The sequence below is a fragment of the Anser brachyrhynchus genome, assembly GCF_964034855.1.
Source record: "Anser brachyrhynchus genome assembly, chromosome: 16".
NCBI classification, from domain to species: Eukaryota; Metazoa; Chordata; class Aves; order Anseriformes; family Anatidae; genus Anser; species Anser brachyrhynchus.
The window spans coordinates 14,148,072-14,168,169 of record NC_137734.1 but is presented as its reverse complement, the minus strand read 5'-3'; the positions used below and the strand labels follow the sequence as shown (position 1 = coordinate 14,168,169).

The following is a 20,098-nucleotide window of genomic DNA, read 5'->3' as shown; positions in this document are numbered from 1 at the left end:
TGAAAAGTATCTGAAGAGAGAAATGCTGGAAAATTCCTGCCAGAATTGGTTGGCATTTTCCAGGAGCTTGGTCACGAATTCAGTGTCTGTGTCAGTTCTCTCTTGTCTTTATTAGTGCTCTGAAGCACGGGGTCTGAAGAAAAAGTTATTGAATTTTCACTAAACCCTTCCTACACGCAAAAGGTTTTTCTGCTTTAATGTTCAAAAAAGTCCAAGTCACAGCCACCACCTCTAGCATGTGCCCATATCTTTTCTCATTATAGGCTGAGGTCCAAAACCAATACGAATTAAATAAATATCCCACTGAGAGCTGTACTTTTGAAAACAGCCTTATTGCGGTGCAGATGTGTGCTATCTAAAATGGGCTTAAACATTTTATTTATATATATATATATTTAAATTAAGAAAATAAAATAAAATCTAAATATTATCCTGGAAGGAAGTGTTTGCACTGGTGGATGTTTGATTTTCATTTTTCTCCCAGCATGCTCTGTCCTTTCATCCTATAATGGTTCTTCTCTATTAATCCTTCTCAAAATCCACAGGTAGAGATGCTTATTGATAGAAGTCCAATGTGTATCTCAGTTTACAAAGGCATATTAAAGGATACAAGTAACATATTTCTCTTGATGTCTTCTTATTAATGCAATTCCACTCAGAACATTTTGGCATAAGAGGCATTGCCAGATGGAAGATAAAACTTCACTTTTATGAGTATTTTAAGGAAGAAAACATTTGGTTTGCATCAGTTCTAAATGAATAATATTTATTGCCCTAATGATTTGTATTTTATAAGCAGGATAACAAAAAGCACTGTCAATTACTTAGTATTTTAACAAGGTTTAAAAAAAAAAGTCTGATAACATCGAGTCATTTTAAATGATCAAGTGCTTTTAATGCTAAACTGTAATAACCCAAACCGATGGGTTGTTTACATAATAAAAATAAATAAACACTGACCACAGCTTGGTTGTATTTATGGATTCTGTCATTTGTTACCACAAATCGCAGCTCACAGCATGCTTTGGGGAACCCAGTATGTTACAATTACAAACACATCAAACGGGCATGTTTGGGGCTTGGCGCACATCGTGGTGTGGGGATGGGGGGTTTCAGGGCTGCTCCCGGCTGGGTTTGGTGAGCAGTGGGGAAAATTCTGCAAGTCTTATTTTCCCAGGACATCAGCAGGTCTCCTGCGGTCTGTGCTTACAAAAGATAATCTTCCTCTGATCTTTACCCATCAATAATTTGTTTATATTTTTCTCTTTCCTTTATTGTAGATTGTAAAATTCCATATTTTTTTCTTAATTTGCATGTTTACCTCCTGCTGCTGAACATATATATACACATTATTTAGTGCTATTACAGGCATTTAAATATAAAATCAAATCAACACAGTGAGGGAACTCTCCAATTTTGGTGAGACCATTCGAGTAGAGGGGGGATGAGGATGTCCCAGAGCTTGCAGTATCATCCATGGGAGCATGAAAAACAATCTTACTGCACCGCAGGTAAGATTTTGGAGGTGTAGTTGGTCCTGCTGGAAGCTCTCTCTCTGTCTGGCCAAATACACGGACACTTGGCTTCTCATTGAGCTGGATGTTTTTTCCAGTTCCCTTCAGATCAAGCATGAAGGGCTAGATGATGTTTCCCATTTTGGATACTGGAAGGAAAGCAAAAGGAGACCTTGAACACTGACTATGTTAAGGTTCTGTTGAAATAACATCAGATTTACTCTGACATATTCCATGGGACTTAATATTGATTTTCAAATAATCTGGAACGCTGTTTTTATAAACAATTATTGGCAAGGGAAGGCGTTGTTTTTGGAAGCTCTTGTATGTACAGTAAGGCTTTATTTCTTCTTGTTTTGAAGTGCGGCACGTCTTTTAAAAAATGCTGTTCAGGAAACATCTGCTGTCAATTAAGGAGTAACACATTAAGGCATATTAAAGTGCACTCTTATTAGTGTTTCGGCAATAAAAAGAAAGGTTTTCTATTTGAATCATATGTTCTTTAACACATCTGCCAGCCATCTGAAACTTGCAAATGTTCCTCAATAAAAACGTCTTCGTAACCTTGTAAAAACTTAGTAATACATAGCACTCTTTTTTTTTTTCCAAAAATAATAATAAATAAATAAATCCCTTTACACACTGAGTCCAGGTAATTCTCAAACAGGTTATTGGGCTGATGCTGGTAGTTTTCAACAGTGATGAGGCCTGTGGGTGCTCTCTCCAGTCAGTCCCGTAGAACCCTTAAAGGGCAGCTGATGGAAAGGCAATTTTCACTTTTTCATTTTTATGAAAATGGACAAGCAGAAAGTCTTCCACAGGAAAAAAAATGACTCTTTAGCAAAAAATAATATAATAAAGCATTTGGATTGGGAAAAAAGTATTTGGTTTGGAAAGGGCCTGCTATGTGTTAACAAACAGTAGTTTCTATGCCTTGCACTCCCAGCTCTGTTCAGACTACCTTTCCCATGGCACACTGTGGTCTCTTGTTGTTCAGCAACGTTGTTGCTGCGTAGCAAATATATGAGCCACAAGGGATCATTTGTTCTTAAACTGCTGTGATTTCAGAGTGTAAACTATCCCAAGCTCCAGAAAGGCTCAAGAGACTTGAAAGCTGAAGTCTCTTACTAAAAATGGTGGAAAGTAATAATAAATTGTCCAGAGAAGGGCAACAGAGCTGGTGAGGGGTCTGGAGAACAAGTCTTACAAAGAGTGGCTGAGGGAGCTGGGATTGTTCAGCCTGGAGAAGAGGAGGCTCAGGGGCAACCTTATCACACTCTACAGGTACCTTAAAGGAGGCTGTAGCGAGGTGGCGGTTGGTCTATTCTCCCACATGCCTGGTGACAGGACGAGGGGGAATGGGCTAAAGTTGCACCAGGGGAGGTTTAGGTTGGATATTAGGAAGAACTTCTTTACCGAAAGGGTTGTTAGGCATTTGAATGGGCTGCCCAGAGAAGTGGTTGAGTCACCATCCCTGGACGTCTTTAAGAGACGTTTGGATGTAGAGCTTAGTGATATGGTTTAGTGGAGGACTTGTTAGTGTTAGGTCAGAGGTTGGACTAGGTGATCTTGGAGGTCTTTTCCAACCTAGATGATTCTGTGATTCTGTAATTCTGTGATTATTATTATTATTTTTAGCAGTAGGACCATGGAGATGACACAGTTATCCATGAACACAGGTAAATGTGGTACTAGATATTGGTGTTTAGGCACCTGACTACTTTTGAATCAGCTGACAATAAAATGGGGATAATTGGGCAGGGTAAGAGCACATCACTGTCACCAGTCCACCTGGAGAAACAACCTAGGCCACCTCTAGGAAACCCTAAGAAATGTTCTTGAGATCAAGAAGGCTGTGAGTGGTGTAGTGTGGGATCCCACCACAGGGACATGATGGGAATGGTGCAGAAGGGTCTGCTACAGTCTTGGCCATTTCCTGTGAAAGGAGGGCACCAGGAAGGCTTGGCTGCTGCATGGCCTAAGAAAAATCCTGGGCTTGGCATCTGTGGGCAGATAATTGTCTGCTTTTGCTGCTGAGGTTGCTGTGGCTGGTTGGCCACAGCCAGGACTGTGCATAGAGACTGACAAATCTGGCACACAGATTTGAAGAGAATCACTCGTCCACCAAGTACACTTTATGCCTGATTATCTTTAAAATTCCTTGAGAAAATATCAATCTGATCTTAAAAAGGGTAGGAAAGAATGAAAACCTGCCTAGGTAAAGAATCAAACATTTTGATTGCTTTCCTTCTGCTACTAAATGCTTTTAAACTCAGATCCCAAAGGTAGGGAACCACTAAAGGAACTCAAGCACAGCTAGTTGGTTTGTTTTCTGATACCTTGAAAGTGATTTTTACTGCATGGATCAAAGCACCAGCCAATAAGCAAAGGAGATTTCCAATTTCTGCATTTTTAAGGAGCTAGTAGCTGTTGTTACTGGTTGGTGCAGCATCTAATGTTCGGTGATGGATGCATCTGCTTGGCAAAACAATACAGATCTGCCTAATTAGATGCTGTATGAGACTGACCTGCTTCTGTGACTCCAGCATGCAGATCTTCTTGCTGAAGGATGATACTGTTCTTCCCTAGAAAATCACAAATCAAAGCTTGAGCATGCTGGTTTCTAACAGCAGAAGGATTGTTTATATTTTCCAGAGCTGCAGGGGGAAGTTTGCTGGAGGTTTGAACTACAGAGGGGAAAAAAGAAATGTAACTTTCATGCAAAGCTCACAAACTAAATGCCATTTGCCCACTGGGCTTGTTCTTCATGGGGAGCTGCAAATTGCCCATTCAGCTGCCAAGCAGAAAACAAATCTAAAGACAAATGCAAAAAACTACTGTGTTTCTGAGAGGCTGGGAACTATACGCTTGTTCAAGCATGGAAAGAGAGCGTGCAGCTAACATGCGGCGGGGGACTTGGAGGTGGACCAGCTTCGAAGCCTTTGAATCTTTCTACTGGTCCCAGTGGGCTTTGGACTCCTGGGTCCTGCCCCTTGCTGGATTTCTTTCAGAAGTAGAAGGGAAGAGCAGTCAGATCCGAAACCAGAGATGATGGATTCAGAGGAGTTGGCTGGGGATCAGGCTCGGACTCAATATTGCTCTGTTTTGATGCAATTACAGCCAGCGTGATTCTGACAGGACTTCCTCACTCAAAAGGAGATGAACTGTTTTCCCAAGAACCATTCCCCTCCAGCTAATCTAGACTCTCCCCAGGTGGGTCTGTGGCAGTGTTTGAAAACTATTTTTCTTAAAATTCACTTTATTATCAGTTACTCTATAACAACAATAATTACCTGTCTTACCAAGCAGGCATGCATGGCCAAAACACACCATATCCCAAACAGTTTGGTAAAAAATAGCATAATGAAGATAGAGTGCTTCTCCCCGCGGGACAGTCAGGTCAAGCTCAGACACACTTCCAGTAAGGGGAATTCAGGATATGAGCCCACTTTGAAAAACTCATTAAGTGGATCAGGAAATATGAAATATAGATACCGATAATGAACAACCTGGCATGTGAAACACTCCAACATTGCAAGATGTGCTTAAATCTGGCCTTATAACCATAGCTGCCATTGCACATCAGTAGGTTGTCTGGGGATGTGTTGATGTCCTGGGTACTGAAGACCAGCAAGAACAGGCTGGCCTCTGTGAGGAATTTAGGTACACGTATGACCATAGTTTCAGATTTAGAAATGAATTATACAGGAAAGAAGAGAAAATGTTGATTGCTTACAAGGAAGACGGATGAGGAATTTCAGGTAGTTCTTTAAGTAACTAAATGTTGGAGATTGCTTTCTCCTTTCTCTACCTCCTGGTCACCGTTATTAATTTGGTTGCAGAAGGTGGGAGGAAGGAGACAGAATTTTGGCAGCCACCATGAAATCCCAGCGTTGTCCTCAAAGCTGACAGGTGAGATGTCAACTACAGGCCCTTCAATAAAGTTCAGAATGAATTGGTTAAGGGGTCCTCACATGACAGATAGCCTGTAGGAGCTTTGAGAGCTGTTTTCTGTCTGAAACACCTAATTCCAATAGCACCATGCAGCTCTGCAGTGTGCTGGTCAACAGAGCTTGAGAATCTGGTATAACTTGACAAATGTGACTTTGCTTGCTGGAATGTTTAACTCTCATAAAACAAGCAGGACAAGAAGCAGAAGCTTCTTTGCTGAATCTTTTCATCCTGCAACACAGTACCTGGGACAAAGTGTGTTGTGACCAAGCACAGGTATGTTCACACGGGAGGGAACGAAGGATGGATCAGAGAGCCCAGGATGGATGTTAGCAGGCACAGCGCTGTGAAAAGAAGGCTGTTCTGTGAAGATCTTATGATTCTAAGATGAAGTTATGGGAAAGCTAATTCAGGAGTCTTGGCTTCAAGGCCCTGCTCTATCATATATTTCTTTCATGATCTTGAACAACTCAGAGCCTCAGTGTTTAAGTCTTTAAGGATGGAGGTGCTTGACTGCATGCAACCAGCAAGCCTCAGTTCTCCATCTCAAAAGCAAGGCAGGTACAACTTCCTTCAGGGACTGTCCTACAGAGAAGCAGGTTACAGTAAAACACCAAGACTCAGTGGGAAAAAGGCCAATAGAAATATCTTGGGTGATTATTACTACTCTCCTGCTGAGAGACGCGTGCCGTTTTCAGGCAGGTCTGATGGGAAGCATCCTTCCTAATGGGTCTAGAGAAAATTTCATTCCCTCCTGAAAATGAGACTCCCAATATCAAGCTCTCACACTGAAAGCTCTGATGATGCTCTTCATTTTCAAGGTTTGCGGCCACCACTGTCACTTAACAAACCATGAATCCCCTGCTTAGAAGTGTTTGCCAGGCGTAAGCAGTCATCGCAGTATTTGAGCTCTCCTTCAGCTGCCCTGCCGGTGATGAATACTCTTTAATTACAAAAAGAGAATTCTGTCATTTCTCTCACCATGGCTTCTATTGGGGAAGATTAAACATCAGCCAAACATTACTGAATTACCTTTTTAAACCTATTATTTCAACGTGATTAACTTCGCTTCTTTTCATTTAGCTGTAAGCAAAATCTTGTTTACAAGGCAAAAAAAAAAAAAAGCATTTGCTATAATATCGGCAATAATAATAAAAATGAACATCACAGGGAAATAATTTATGTGTAAACCAGCATAAAAATGTCATTGATGCATGAGTTTCCTCTTCAATTAATAAAAAGGAGGAAATATTTAAAAACAATTTATCAAGGAAATACATACAGTTCATATATCATGCACTCACAAAGACCGTACTAATATCCATTCCACAAATAGCAGCATGACCTGGACTATCACACAGATGCTGGATTCCTTTGTGTGACCTAATTTAGGGTAGGTGTCTAGGACAAGACTTTGACTTTGTACCAGAAGAAGATAGTGGATGACAATACTGATAAAAGCATATTCTGTTAAATGGGTAACAGTAACTGCTGGTTGGATAGCCCAATATAAATAAAATACAGTGCATGCGATTCTGGTTTCATTCTTTACTTTTGACTGGGATTGTTGTCATCACCATAAAACCAGATAGTGATTTTATTCTTTATAAAAAATAAAAAAATATTTACTATATGTGTGATGAGGCTAAGTTTCAAAGTAGACACAAGTTTAACATAAATAGGATCTTGTAATTAGCACCTCAAAACCACAGTATTCAAAAAATGAAGAGTGAAAAGGAATCCCAAAGAGTAAGCTGGAGTGAGGCTCCTTTACTAACCTTAGCTCTGAACAGTAGATCAAGATTGAGAAGACCTCTGTAGGCACATTTACTATCTTCCCCTAATGGTATCAGAACATCCCTTTGGGTATAAATGTATATTGCAGTATAAATATTAGATAACAAATGTACATTTGCTGAATCAAAATCTATGGAAACATAAACCAGCCAAGGTATTAGTTTTGCTGTATTTGAAAATAAGACAAGTGAAGAAAAAAATGTTTTCTTCTGGTCTTTTACCTGTTCTACTTACAGTGAGATGCTTTGGGGCAGGCAGCATCGATTTCCTAGAAACTAGTTCAAAGCCTAACGTACTGGGCACTGAGGGTGCTGAACTCCACAGGATGGGTCATGTGCTCAAAATAAAACGTGTTGATAAGGCTTTGCAGGATTGGGGCTTTAAGACATGGTGATATCAAGTTTTTCCAAATATTTCCTTGAATTTTACTGTAGGCCCTAACCCCAGTGAAGGCAAATATGGAAGTATGCAACTGTTAAAATGGCAGTGGTCCCATTTGCAGTGTCTTGAACTCGTGTCCATTTCCTACACAAATTGAATGACTCTATTTAGGGACTATGATAATTCCTAAATCATGATTTCTCTTTTAAATACCCAAGGAACTGGGGAAAAAAGCCAAAGCACATCCTCAAAATGTCTATGAACAAAACAGTAACACACTTCAACATTTCCATTTCTTATAGGATATTTGAAGGGGATATCCCACCATAACAAAAACTATTCCTGGAACATACACACAAGTGTTGTTTCGTGTGCTTTCAGCTCCTGATCAGCAATTAAGAACTGAATAGAACAGGACATAAATAGCTCTAATATCCACCAGAAAGCATTTTGCTTCCAATTCTTTGTCTTTGTGAAAATATATCTCATACACCACCTAAACCAAAAAGATACTGTGGGCAGATCTCTTAATTTAAAGTTGATGTAATTCTATTGACATCAACAGATTTACACAATGGGACAATTTGTGTTGAACTAGCACTGGAAAACCAGATGTCTTGGGAGTCAGAAATGTGGAAAACATGTGGAAACAAACTCACATGTAGAAATTTCAGCATTGAAGAAAATTCCTTGATTATTTATACTGAAGGGAGACATTGGCATTGTCTACTATATATTGTACCCTGTCCATCGGTTTGTGGCAATGAGTACACATTTTTCCATTAGCTACATCCATACAAAGAAGCTGGTGCCTTTCCTATACTTGGCAATCTATAATTCACCTCTTACATCAGTCTCTGAAATGGATTCTCTTTTTAATGAGACCCATTCTGATTATAAAGTTATTTTTCTGGATTTTATTGCATTTGCTACCTGAAATGCATCTACAATGATTTTCAAGGGAAGGCAAATAACAAAACAAGGCTGGTCTTAATCTCATTCTGTGCAGGAAGCTGGTTCTAACGAAAGGTGTCATTGTCAGCAAGCTCTACTTCTGATGGATTAGCAGTTAACTTTTTTCTTCTGTTTTGCCATACAGATATTGAACTTCAGGGGTGGGGAAGGAAAATAAAACTAACCAGAGAAGATTAAGTGTACCAGTTAAAGTTATCCCACCAACACATTTCTGTAGAAACCTGATAACAAAGCCAACTTTCAAATGTAAAGCCTGAAAAGGGAACAAATTCAGATGTCAGAGTTTGCAGATCACATGCTGCTGCCTCAAAAACAAAGCTTGTGCAGCTCTGTAGGCATTTGCCACTCCAAATAAATAATCAGCAATACTACAGTCCTTCTGGCAACTGATTGCAATATGATTCCTGATCTGCATGTGCTGGTTAAAAGCAGCAATATAATTTGTTTCCTTGTCATTTTTCCTGTTTTTCAGAATTGTCCTTTGGTAAATGTGTGTGAAATTATAATTGCTAGAAAAATGACAGCCTGTAAAAGCTTTTGTATCCTTCTAGATGACATGTTTGGCCCTAGGACTCAACCACAGAAAAAGCTTTTCTCTGTAGGCTGTCAGGTGTTGTACAGAAGTATCTCCCCACTTCTGTACCATAGGAAAAAGAAGAACTTAGGGCTTCCTGGTTGTTGGTGATTTTTCTTTTTTCTCTTTTTGTTTTTCCTCCTGGTGTTGTAACAAGAAGGAACAAAGAACAAATAATTTGGCACGAAGCCTATGGAAGTCATGCAAGCTTTGCTAGGAGGCATGTGCAATATTCCTCCTTGCTCCCCCAGACCAACGACCCTGCATTCCCTGCATTGTGAACAGCGAGTGCGGGCCTTGGGAGCAGTTGTTACCATGTCCCTGAAAATCCAGTTGGATTTGCTTTTGCACCCGAAAGGAGCAAAGGAATATGTCTGAGCAGAAAGACAAGCAAATGGGTGGCTGGCGGTGCGGCTGCTCTCCTGCAGCAGGGATGTTTCCCGGCTTTGTTGCACAGCCCCGGTGCTGCAGGACCCTGGAAGCCACAGGTGGAGGGGAGCGCTGCCACACGTAGCTGGGATGGCTCTGGGGAGGTGTGAGAAACCTGATTGCTTCTGTTTGCTGAAGCCTCTTGTTCACTTCCTTATGGCTGACAAGTTTCCGGCGATACTTATATCCCACCACCTGGGAAGGGTCCTCATCCCAGCAGGAAAAACACACACTGCAAAAAAAAAGGTGTAATGTTGTGCAAGACTTGGCATCTAGTGAGGACGGAGGGGAACCAGGTCTGTGCTTACCACACACCTCCATGGCAGCAGCCGGGTGAGGCAGGCTCACTCAGACCCCAGGAGCAGCCCCGTGACAGCAAACATGGTGCTCAGCAAGGGCTGAGCACCAGCTGCGTGTCCTGCACCAGGATGCTGCTGCCTGCCCAGCCCAGCTGCATGGTTTATGTCTCAGAGGAAAGAGAAACCCTTGGTTAGCTGTGGCTAAATGAACCGTGGTCCCCCTCTGTTTACCCATTTTTGGTGTATTGCTGAAATGTTGAGTGTGTTTAACACATCCCTATGGCAGATGGATTGTGCAGGCTGTGCCGCATCTCCCCACCACAAAGCATGTGCAGGTATTTCTCAATTGCCAGCAGATCCCTCAGCCTCCTTCTCACACATCTCTATTTATTTCTCCCTTTATCCAGTCTTCCAGAAATAAAAATATGGTTTTCGCCCTGGCTCTAGGGTGTTGCTGGTGCACAGCTTTTCCCTGGTGTATTTGGATGCTGCTGAGCTGCTGGAGGAGCACCAGGGAGGGTGGTTGGGGCAGAGGGGAGATCTATGTCAGGGGCAGGAGGAGGCTGAGGGACTTTTTGTGCGGGGAAAGGGATGTGGCACAAAGCATTTGTCTTGCACCTTCCTTAATTCCAGGTCCTACCTAGCTCTTGTGGTTTCCTGGAGCTGCAGGTGGACTTTCTTTTGTGGTACAGCAAACAACTGCATTTACAGATTAAAAAGTGCTCAGTCTGCCACTTCTCAGCCTCAACTGTGACCAGGTCAGAAAGGCAAAGTACTCTGCACTTGAGTCACTTCTGCTTGCTTCGTGTCCAAGCAGTTTGTCTGTCAATACTTCGAGCAAGCAGCTCTCAATCCCTGAGCTGGAAACACCAATTCTTTCCCCAAAAATGCCGGAGAACATCTCCCATGCCCCTCTGAGGCTTCACCTGGCCAGGATTTTACAAAGTGGCATTAAATTTTTCTGGCAGGGGGAGGTGCCTGCCCCAGTGTGATTATTTTTAGTGGCAGAGCTGACATCCAATACAGTAGCCCATGTTATAAAATTTGGCCAGCATCATCTCGCTGTGAGTTACATTCTGCTTCAGCATGATTAACTGTAGTTAAAAATGAGCTTTGAGGGTATATAAACAGGAGAGCAGAAGGGCTGCTTAGCAGCATAAATCAGACAAATATTAAATGAGAAAGCACATCCAAATTGGTACTTGTTTGCTCAAAGCTATTTAAATTAAGGGAAATATCATCCCTCCTCAAGAAAGATGGTTCCTAATTTCCTCAAACAAGGCCTAAACCAGCGAAGGCCCAAAGCAACATCATAAAGCCCAAAGTGCTGCACAGAGAAATCCTGTGCCCAAAGCCACGATAATCCAAGTGTCTGGGAGCAACAAAGACTTGTCTTATGTGGGTCTAGCCCTCAGATTTTCCTGTTAGAGGTAACATGCATGAATTTTTGCTTTCAATGAAACCTTAAGTAATAGCATCGCTTGCTGCTGTATGACTGGGTTTGCTCAAGGAAATGGCTGTTTATTCACCTGTAAAACAAACGGGTGTTTTCTCTTGGTTGAAGTCTGTGCTAAGAAAATGTCTCTCTACATCTCCCTAATGCTACATCTCATCTTCCAGCTCTGATTCAACATTTTCCTAAGTGTGTTGGCAGCAGTCAGCTTGAAAGTTGATACTGGAGCAGGCCTTCCAGTTCTTCACCTGACCGGCGTCATTCACATCTCTCTACCACCATCAGGACTTAGAGTAATGTTCTCTGCTGAATGCTCACATAATTTTTCATTAGCCACTTCTGTTGGCTTCGTGTCCTTTTTGTACACATAACCAATATGCATTACCAGTTTCCAGTATGTCCATTAGGATTTTCTTCCCAATCTTCCTAGCAAATATGACAGCAGCATTGCAGGCTCACATTTAGTTAACCCCTCCATATGCTGAGCATCTCTCCTCCTCCACTGCCATCCATGTTTCCTTCTGCAAACCCTGCTGAGTTTTGTTTTCAGAAACCAGTAGTGTTTTTTTTCTTTTTTCTTTCTTTTTTTCTGAACACTGAAAAATGAAAGTGCATAGTTTGGGGCCTTGATTTAATCAGGCACTTTTATGTAAAATCTGCTATTGCATCTTTGTATAGAATCTGCTTCAAAGAAAACAAGAAAGAAAGCTGGCTTGCTCTGCTTTAGTTCTAAGTTTTTCACTAGCTTTACCCATCAGTAGATTAATTGAAGTGATCCTAAATCAGGCATGAACTTGGCCTGTAATGTTTTAAAATATTAAAAATGAATCAAGTTATTCCAACAAAGCAACAAGTCAAAAACTGCCCAGGGTGACAGGGTTGGATTAGCAGGCAGGGCTAATTTTTCTCTTACAGGTATGCAGACATGCATGTGCACACACACGAACAAAATACACTGTGGCATGGCCGAATCCTCTGTACTAGGCTGGCAAACCTGCATCAGATAGAGCAATACCAGGGATGCAGGTGGCTCCAAGGTCAGGAAGGTGACAGCAGCTGTTACCTCCATACAGAGGACTGGTCCCTCCAGAAGACAAGTTATGTGTCAGGAGAAGGTCAAGTAGTGACAGGAGCTGGTGCATACTGGAGCCAAGGTTTTACACTGGTTCAGGCACAGACTGAAGCATCCAGCACATCTGACAACACCAGACCAATCTCCTCCAGCAGTTGTTAGATATGTTTAGAAGAATCATGGCTGGGATCAGTTTGCACTGTGCTGTTTCAGACATAAAGATGTCCCAGCACGCAGCACCCTCACCGCAGTGACAGCCACACCAAAGCCTGCATCAATAAAACCCTTCAGTGTTTACCTTGAAAATGCTCCAGCGCGTCGATTCGCGTTGCCTCCTACTTCAAGGCTGGGGGAGATGCGTTCCAACTGCTGTGCCTCAGCCTTGTGAAATATTATATGGTGAAGCTAAATGCATGTTTATTTTAACAATAATAGCTCTACACAAGGGGAACCCCTGATGGACTTGTTCAACAACGCTGCTGGCAGCTGCAGCTGTGGAGCCAGCGAAGGGCTGAGCCATACCCAGGCTCAGCCTGCAGCATGGGTTCTGCTGTGTCCATGGCTGAGGGACTGGGACCACACCAGTTTATACCAGCAAGACTGTGTCCTACTTTCCATCCCAAACCATGTCCTTTGCAGCACTGTGTCCATAATGCCAGAGTTTGTTCAAGTTACAACTTGCGAACACGGTCCTGGGCTCTTTGATACCGGCGGTTCAGCCCAAGTACATGCAGAGATGCTCATTCAGCTCCACATCCCGAGCTGGGATTTCAAACTCACCCACAGCTCATGGTTTCCCAGCACTTTGATTGGCTTTGGATTCCTCTCTTGTTTTCATTACTTAACCCAAAGCCTTTACCAGCTTACAGCCAAAAGTAGGAGCCAGCCTTGCAAGTCACCTCACATTATTTTTGACTCAACCAGCCTATGAGAGGAGTTTTCAAATCCTAACCCGAGAAAGGCAAACTTCCAAAAGAAGTGGAGTCAGATTTGCTGTGGAGGGACATCCAAAAATTTTGGGCATCTCTCCAGATTTTATCTAGCCCAAACAAAACTGGCCTCTAACCTGGAAAGTGAGCAAGTGATCCCAAGATGCCAGCTGGACTTGAAGCAAGAACGCTCTCCTGGGTGGTAGTCTCGGGCTTGTAGTTTTGGTCTAAGTCAGCAGCCATGAGCCCAAAGGTGACCATTTTATCACCTCATAAAAAGGTTATTGTGAGCCAAGGCGCTGAACACAGGCAAGATTTCATCATTTCCTCAAAAGGAAAAAAACTGGAGGGGCACACTTGTTACCCTCACCCGACCTCCAGAGGTCCAGGGGAGCCTGGATCCGGCCCTGGGCACCAGGCACCGCCAGCGATGTTCGGCTGAGAGATGGCTGCGATGGGGAATGGCTGCAAGGCCGAAAGACAGCTGCACAGACAGGGCAAAGACCTGCGGGAAGGGGAAAGGCCTAAAGGGAAAGTGTGGGGCACAGCTAGGGGCACACGGTGGTGACGCCCCCATCACTGTCCTTCAGACTAACAGAGGGGGCCATGAGGAGCGAGATGAGTTTCTTTTCTTTGTCCCTTGGGAAAGTAAAGAAGTCATTGGCCTAACTCATAGCAAATGGGCACTGGGGAAACGACACAAGTTAAAGACTTGGAACAATCTACCCAGGGAAGCTGTGGGCTCCTTTTCAATGAGGGTTTTAAAGAAAGCCCTTCCAGAAAGGACACAGCCTTGTCCTGCAGCCAGGGCAATGCCGAGCTTTCTGCTCTGCAGCCCAGCCCAGAAGAGATGGAACAGAGCAGGGAGGTTTCATTCGCCCAAAGGCCAAGGCGGGAGCAGACCACCATGACCACCAGCGTGAGACTGAGCCTATTTTTCCCCTAGATCTCATTCAGTTTTTTGGTCTTTGTTATTTAAAATATAGGCAAGGGGCTTCAACATCTGTTCTATGAGGAGATAGAAGGGGAAAAAGATCTTTGCATCTTTTTATGTATCTTTTATATTTCTCTTCCATTTGCATCCTTCCCTCCTTGGAGACCCTCAGGTTGGGAGATGGGAAACACATGCATCTGCAAATTATTTTTGTATGAACTGGACTGTAGACATTTTTGTTGCTAGAAACCTGCAACTTATAAATCTAAGCTCACCTTACCCCCAGCCGAGGACTGTTACATGAATAACACAACCAGCCTGTAACAGCACTGCAACCAGACAGGATCAGAGGCTGCAATAGAAGTGTAATCTAAGTAAAAACACTGGATATGTCTGTTTATGGATCTAATAAATTATGTTGGAATTGTGCAGTTATAAATCCAGGCTGTCCAGTAAACCCAACAACTAATTTGTCAGTCGCTCGTCTAGCAATCTGACTCTCCGTTGCAATTGCTCACCATGCAGATAACAAGGTGCCTTACAAATCTCTTGGTTAAATGTCATTTGTTTCAGTGCCATAACATGCTATGGATCATTGCTCACACACAGTAACCCAATTATATTAACCTGTGCAGCAATACGGTGTAATGACATGACATTAATGCGAGCACTTCAGAGGTTTCCAACAATTTGGTCTTTCCTCCAAAGGGTTTTTTCTCTTTGAGCATCTTTCTTCTTCTCTCCTCCCTCCTCCAGTGCTTAGAGGCAAAGCAACATAGCTCCCCAAACAAATCTAAGATCATCATAATCTCCCAAATAACTGAATTTTGCTTTCGCTCACAGCTTGGAAAGCGTGATTGAGCTATGTTACTTGTTGGAATCTCTCCAGATCATAAGTATTGCTTTTCCTTAGGCTCCAGCATCTCTTTGACATTTTTATAAGAATACCTTGTAAATATAAACCCTTACATTTTGTCTGTATTAATCATGTGATCCTACAGTAGTGGGGGAAGACAACACTTTTAAAACACACACAGGGAAAAAAACCAAGTCTTCTGCAAGATGAAACTGTTAATATTTTCCAGCATCAGATAGAAAGCTGGCTAAATATGCTAGCAAGTCTCTTGGCTGATTTGCCTTCTGTTTGCATTGCTGCAATAGGCACTGAGTAACCAAATAGAGACAAGAAGATAAACTTGAGAAAATTGTGTTGTTCAGGCACCTAGACTTCTGGGAGAATTGCATAGAAGTGGTTAAGGAGGTTATTTTATAATAATGAAGGGAGGGTGGTTTTTTTTTGATCATTTGTTTGCTTGCTTTGAATAAAAGACAAATGGATTTTAAAGTACTGCTGAAAATCCCCTTTATTCTTATTTTTGAGAGAAAAAGAGAAGGCTACTGCCTTGCTTGACTGGCTGACACTGAAAAAAATCTCCCTAGTGCTATGGAGAGGGTGCAAGAGGGAAAGCAGGCAGCTCAGAGAGGGCTGCAGGTCCGATGGAAAGAGGTGAAGGATTTACAGCTCAGTTTCCCGGTGGTAGCTGTTTCCCATCATTACAGTGTGTGGGGTGTGGGGGGCAGATCCTGATCCTTCGGTGATGCTTTTTTCCCCAAGTGGTTTGCTGGCAAAGGTGACACAAGGGGAGTAATGTGTCCACAGTCTGTGCTCAGAGTATGCCCCTATGTTTCTGTGTATTTATGGCTTTTTCGGCTTCTGCAGAGAAGGCAAGTAACCCTATCGAAAGCATCAGGCTGAACTTGCTGATATCAGCTAAACTGAGCCTCTTCCTGTAGGAAGAGTTTTAGTAAGTAAAGAAATAAAGAGACTCATCTATGACAAATCTTACCTGACACAAACATATTTTGATCAGCCCAACACAATCTAGAACGAGCGCATCTAAATATTATGAAGAAATATGTGGTGATCAGCTCCAAATACATGGCCTGTAATGTATACTTGCTAAATTCTTTCCATTGTGCTGTTAAATGCATCCAGCTGTCCATACGTTAAAGTTAAATATACTGTACTATAAAACTGAACTGAGAGTGGAAACTATTAAAATAAACCCAGCTATTTCCCTGTTCCCCCTCTCCCTCCCAATCAAGTATATTTTAGTTGGGGAAGGAGGCAAGTTATAACAACAATTATTTGATGTGGTGCATGGCAATGGCAGGGAGAGAGGGGAGGGTGAGCAACAAGGACCAGGAGCAGCTCCATCTGTTTAGCAAGCAGAAATGGGGGGAATATTTCGGGTGACCTTGGGAGGGACAAAGGATCCTTGTGAGGAGCAAGCAAAACCCTGCCTGGCTGGGTTTGCCATAAAAAGATGTATGGGAAAGGCGGGAGGGGGATGATGAAATGGATGAAAGGGGAGGATTTGGAGAGCTACAAACTTTTATCTCATAAAGGGATGAAAAATATTTTTTTCTTTAAAAAGATGACCTTTTTTGGGGTCAGTTGGCTGCAAAGCATGTCCTAACAAACGGTTTTGGTTGGTTTCTGATTCGTCATTAGCTGCTACAGAAAAAGCAGAGATACAACAGCAAGAAGAGTACAAACAGGTAAGATTCACGGATCTTATGCGCAGTACAGGTTGATGACTCAAGTCCTATGGTTAGAAGAGTATCAAAGTGAAAACTCTCTTATCCAGGGCTGCAGCAAGAGGCAAGTGATGGAAAAGCAATAGCCTCCAAGAAAATGCCTTTTTTTTTCCTGACCAACTTTCACCACATTTTTCTAAGGTAGTGAGGCTTGTGTTGTCTGTCTGTCTGACATGCAATTTCCACATTTCCACGTTCCCCAAACCATCAATGAACAGGTATCAAACCCAGTGCTCCTGCTGAAGGGAAAGCAATATTGGGCCACTTGCCCAGCTAATGAGGCAAAAGATGTAAGAGGGCTGGCTTCACTCAAGTCAAAATTAAGTCAAAAGCCAATATCACATCTTGTGTTGCCTCTGTTTTGCTTAAAGCGATGCCCACGGAGTGCAGGGAAGTATCTCCTGGGCTCTGTCCCTGAAGAGGCAGAGAGATCCCCAAGGCAGCCACCCTGTTCCCAGGCTCTCTGTTGGAAACCGTCACGATTTCATGGTAAATTTGCCAGATGTTTAAGTATACATGATTTTCTTGGCCAACAGGCTCATTTAGAAACAGGAAAACAAACCTGGACAGCAGAGAGGGAAAATGTGTCTGCAAGCAACAAAACGAACTGGTGGCACAGCCCTTACAGCATTTCTCTCTTCCTGTACATGAGCATAAATTTACAGATGAAGGTTTGTACTTAAACACCCTGGCAGAATAAGTGTAAATCAGTTTTGTCCTGCAGTACCTCTCAGTGAGTAACAAACATTAAACTAAGAAAGAAAGAAAGAAAGAAAAAAGCTATTTCAACTTTTACAACACACCAGATGTTACTCTGTGATGTTTGAGCTTTATGCCACTGTAGTGTGAAGCAAACACTGGCTGCATCATACCTGTACAAGTGTATCAGATGCAGGGAGAGTGTCAGTACACCATCAGACACATGCAAATATAGATCTCAGCTAAAATAAAGGATTTGCAAAAATATTCTGACTATTTAAGACACTTTGGAAGCCCCCATTTTCAGGAAAATATTTAAGTACTAGGGCACTAAATCTCATCTTCTGGTTACAAGATTGAGGTCCGTGCTTTGAGACATGCAGTGAAATTTCAGAAGCCCCTTGTTCCATGGAAGTCCACTGCTACCCAGGGATCAGCTTTCACCAGTATCTGTGACCGTAAGAAAAGCCAGACTGGGAGCAAGCACAGCGGGCAGGAGCTGGAGAGCCCTGGGCTGCATCTGGCTGTCCTGTGTGCATGACCTCTGCACACCCTTATGTCCAAAAGTAACCCAGCAGATTGAGAGAAACACAGCAAAGAAAGTAAATAACTTAAAGGGAAGTGATTATTGGTAAGGGATCACAGCAGTTGCAATGCTGATAGGTAAGTCACCATGGAATAAGTTTCCCTGAAGATACAGGCTTTTGGCAACTGGGATGGGTAAAGCAGGGTGTAGCTCTCACCAGAAAACAGCTTGTTAGCCAGGTTGGTTAGGGACTGCTGTCATATCTGCAAAAGAGGGCATTTAGTCCTTGTGAGGACTTGAAATCAGGCTTCATACATCCCTTATTTTTTGAACTTTGCAGATTAAACAAACAAACAAAACCACAAAAATCAGATGTAGAAGTGGAGTTTTGCTCTATTCTCATGGAATCACTTGATTTTATTTTTTTGTTTGTTTCCTTTTGTTTTGGTCACAAAATTCCAGAACTGTTTTTCTGAATGTGAACTTCTGCAAAAAACACAGACTATCTATAAACGAGATTAAGCATCATGAGGGCATCCATTTCAACAGCTATTTTCATATCATAAAGAGATCATGATTGAAGACAACGTTCTTCACTTCCAAAGAGGATGAAATTCTCTGGGTTGGCTGTCAGTAGGTCAAGAAGCAGCAGGTTTAAAATACAACAGGATTTAGATGAAACACAAAAAGAGCTGAGTGCTTCGTACAGTGCAGGCTCACACCTTATCTAGTTGTTCACGCACAAAATGCATGTGCTGCTCTCGCTGCTCTGTTGATGTCTGTCAGCAGTATGGTGTTCTGCCAGTACCGCGAAGTAATCCACTTAGTCCCCAATTATTTAATGCTGTGCAACTATCTTGTTGCTGTTTGTCTCCTGACAGCCCAGGCAGCAGCAATACAACATATCTGAACCCTTAAGCGTGCCTGCCTGGCGGCTCGCTATCAAATGCAGCCTGGCACTGCAAAGGTCAGGGCCTCTGAGGGTGTCGGTGACAAGGAGGAGACCACGGAGAAGCTTTCTGGGGTGATGGATGAATCAGCTGCCTGTACGCATGAACATATGGGCACGGAAAGCAACTCAGTCGTTGAGATTTTGCCAAAAAGGAAGGGAAGGTGGAGGGAGATATTTCTGATATGAGATGTCCAGCATATATCATTGGCACTTTGCTTTGGCATTTTTTAAAATAGATATCCCTCTGTCACACTTACGTATTTGGGATGCACAGGAATAGCAAAATCAAGTCATGTTAAAATGTCCTAGGATCACACCAGCCTCAGCTTTCGTAGCTCCGATGGCCTCAAATCCTTCTCTCATGTCATACACTTGAGACGGTTGTACGATGCGCTGCTTGACAAGTGTCAGCTTTCAGGAGTGTTTGGTATCAGTCTACAACTATCAAAAGGCGAATTAAAGGTGAACTAGACTAATCTGTGCAGTGGAGAGTGTAAATGTGTGAGATAAGAGGGCTTTGACTGCAGTCCAAGTTGCTTCCTCGCTCTCCTTCTTCCGTGGTTTAGGAAGAAAAAAAAAAAAAGAGGTCTCAAAAGCCATTTCTATTACTATCATGTAATCAGCTCTAATTTTTCGTCCTCTTACCCATCCATTCCCCTGCACTTTTTATTTGATTTTTCCATTAGTAAATATCTTTTTTTTTTAAATAAACAAACGTACTTTGCACTTTCAGAGCTTGTTTGGATCCAGTGATCTCCAAGAGCTTCATGGGGAGGCTTTTGGCACCACAGGGAGACAAGAAATGCACTGCCTCCAGCCCCAGACACCTACCTCCTGGTGAACCACCATAGTTTTCCACCCCAGGCAGCCACTGATGCCTGGGAACAGAGAATTTGACTTTCTGGCTTTAAAGCATTTTACTCTTGGCTTGCACAGCGGGGCTGGGAGTTGGGGACCGGGGGTTTTGCAGCACTGAGATGGGGAGCAATGTGTGCCCTCGCCATGCAGCAGC

General features: G+C 42.6%; 1 protein-coding gene across 1 annotated transcript in view; it reads right to left on the bottom strand.

Moving 5' to 3' along the window:
- Positions 1 to 589: 589 nt before the first annotated feature.
- LOC308178804 (uncharacterized protein) overlaps positions 590 to 20,098 on the bottom strand; it is a 46,444-nt gene continuing 26,935 nt past the window's right edge. Inside the window, exons 4-5 of the mRNA XM_080557890.1 lie at positions 4,043 to 4,099; positions 590 to 1,663 (exon numbers count right to left, since the gene is read on the bottom strand). Of these exons, the coding sequence (XP_080414016.1) occupies positions 1,619 to 1,663; positions 4,043 to 4,099 (102 nt within the window). The 3' untranslated portion in view covers positions 590 to 1,618. The remainder of the gene's footprint in view (positions 1,664 to 4,042; positions 4,100 to 20,098) is intronic.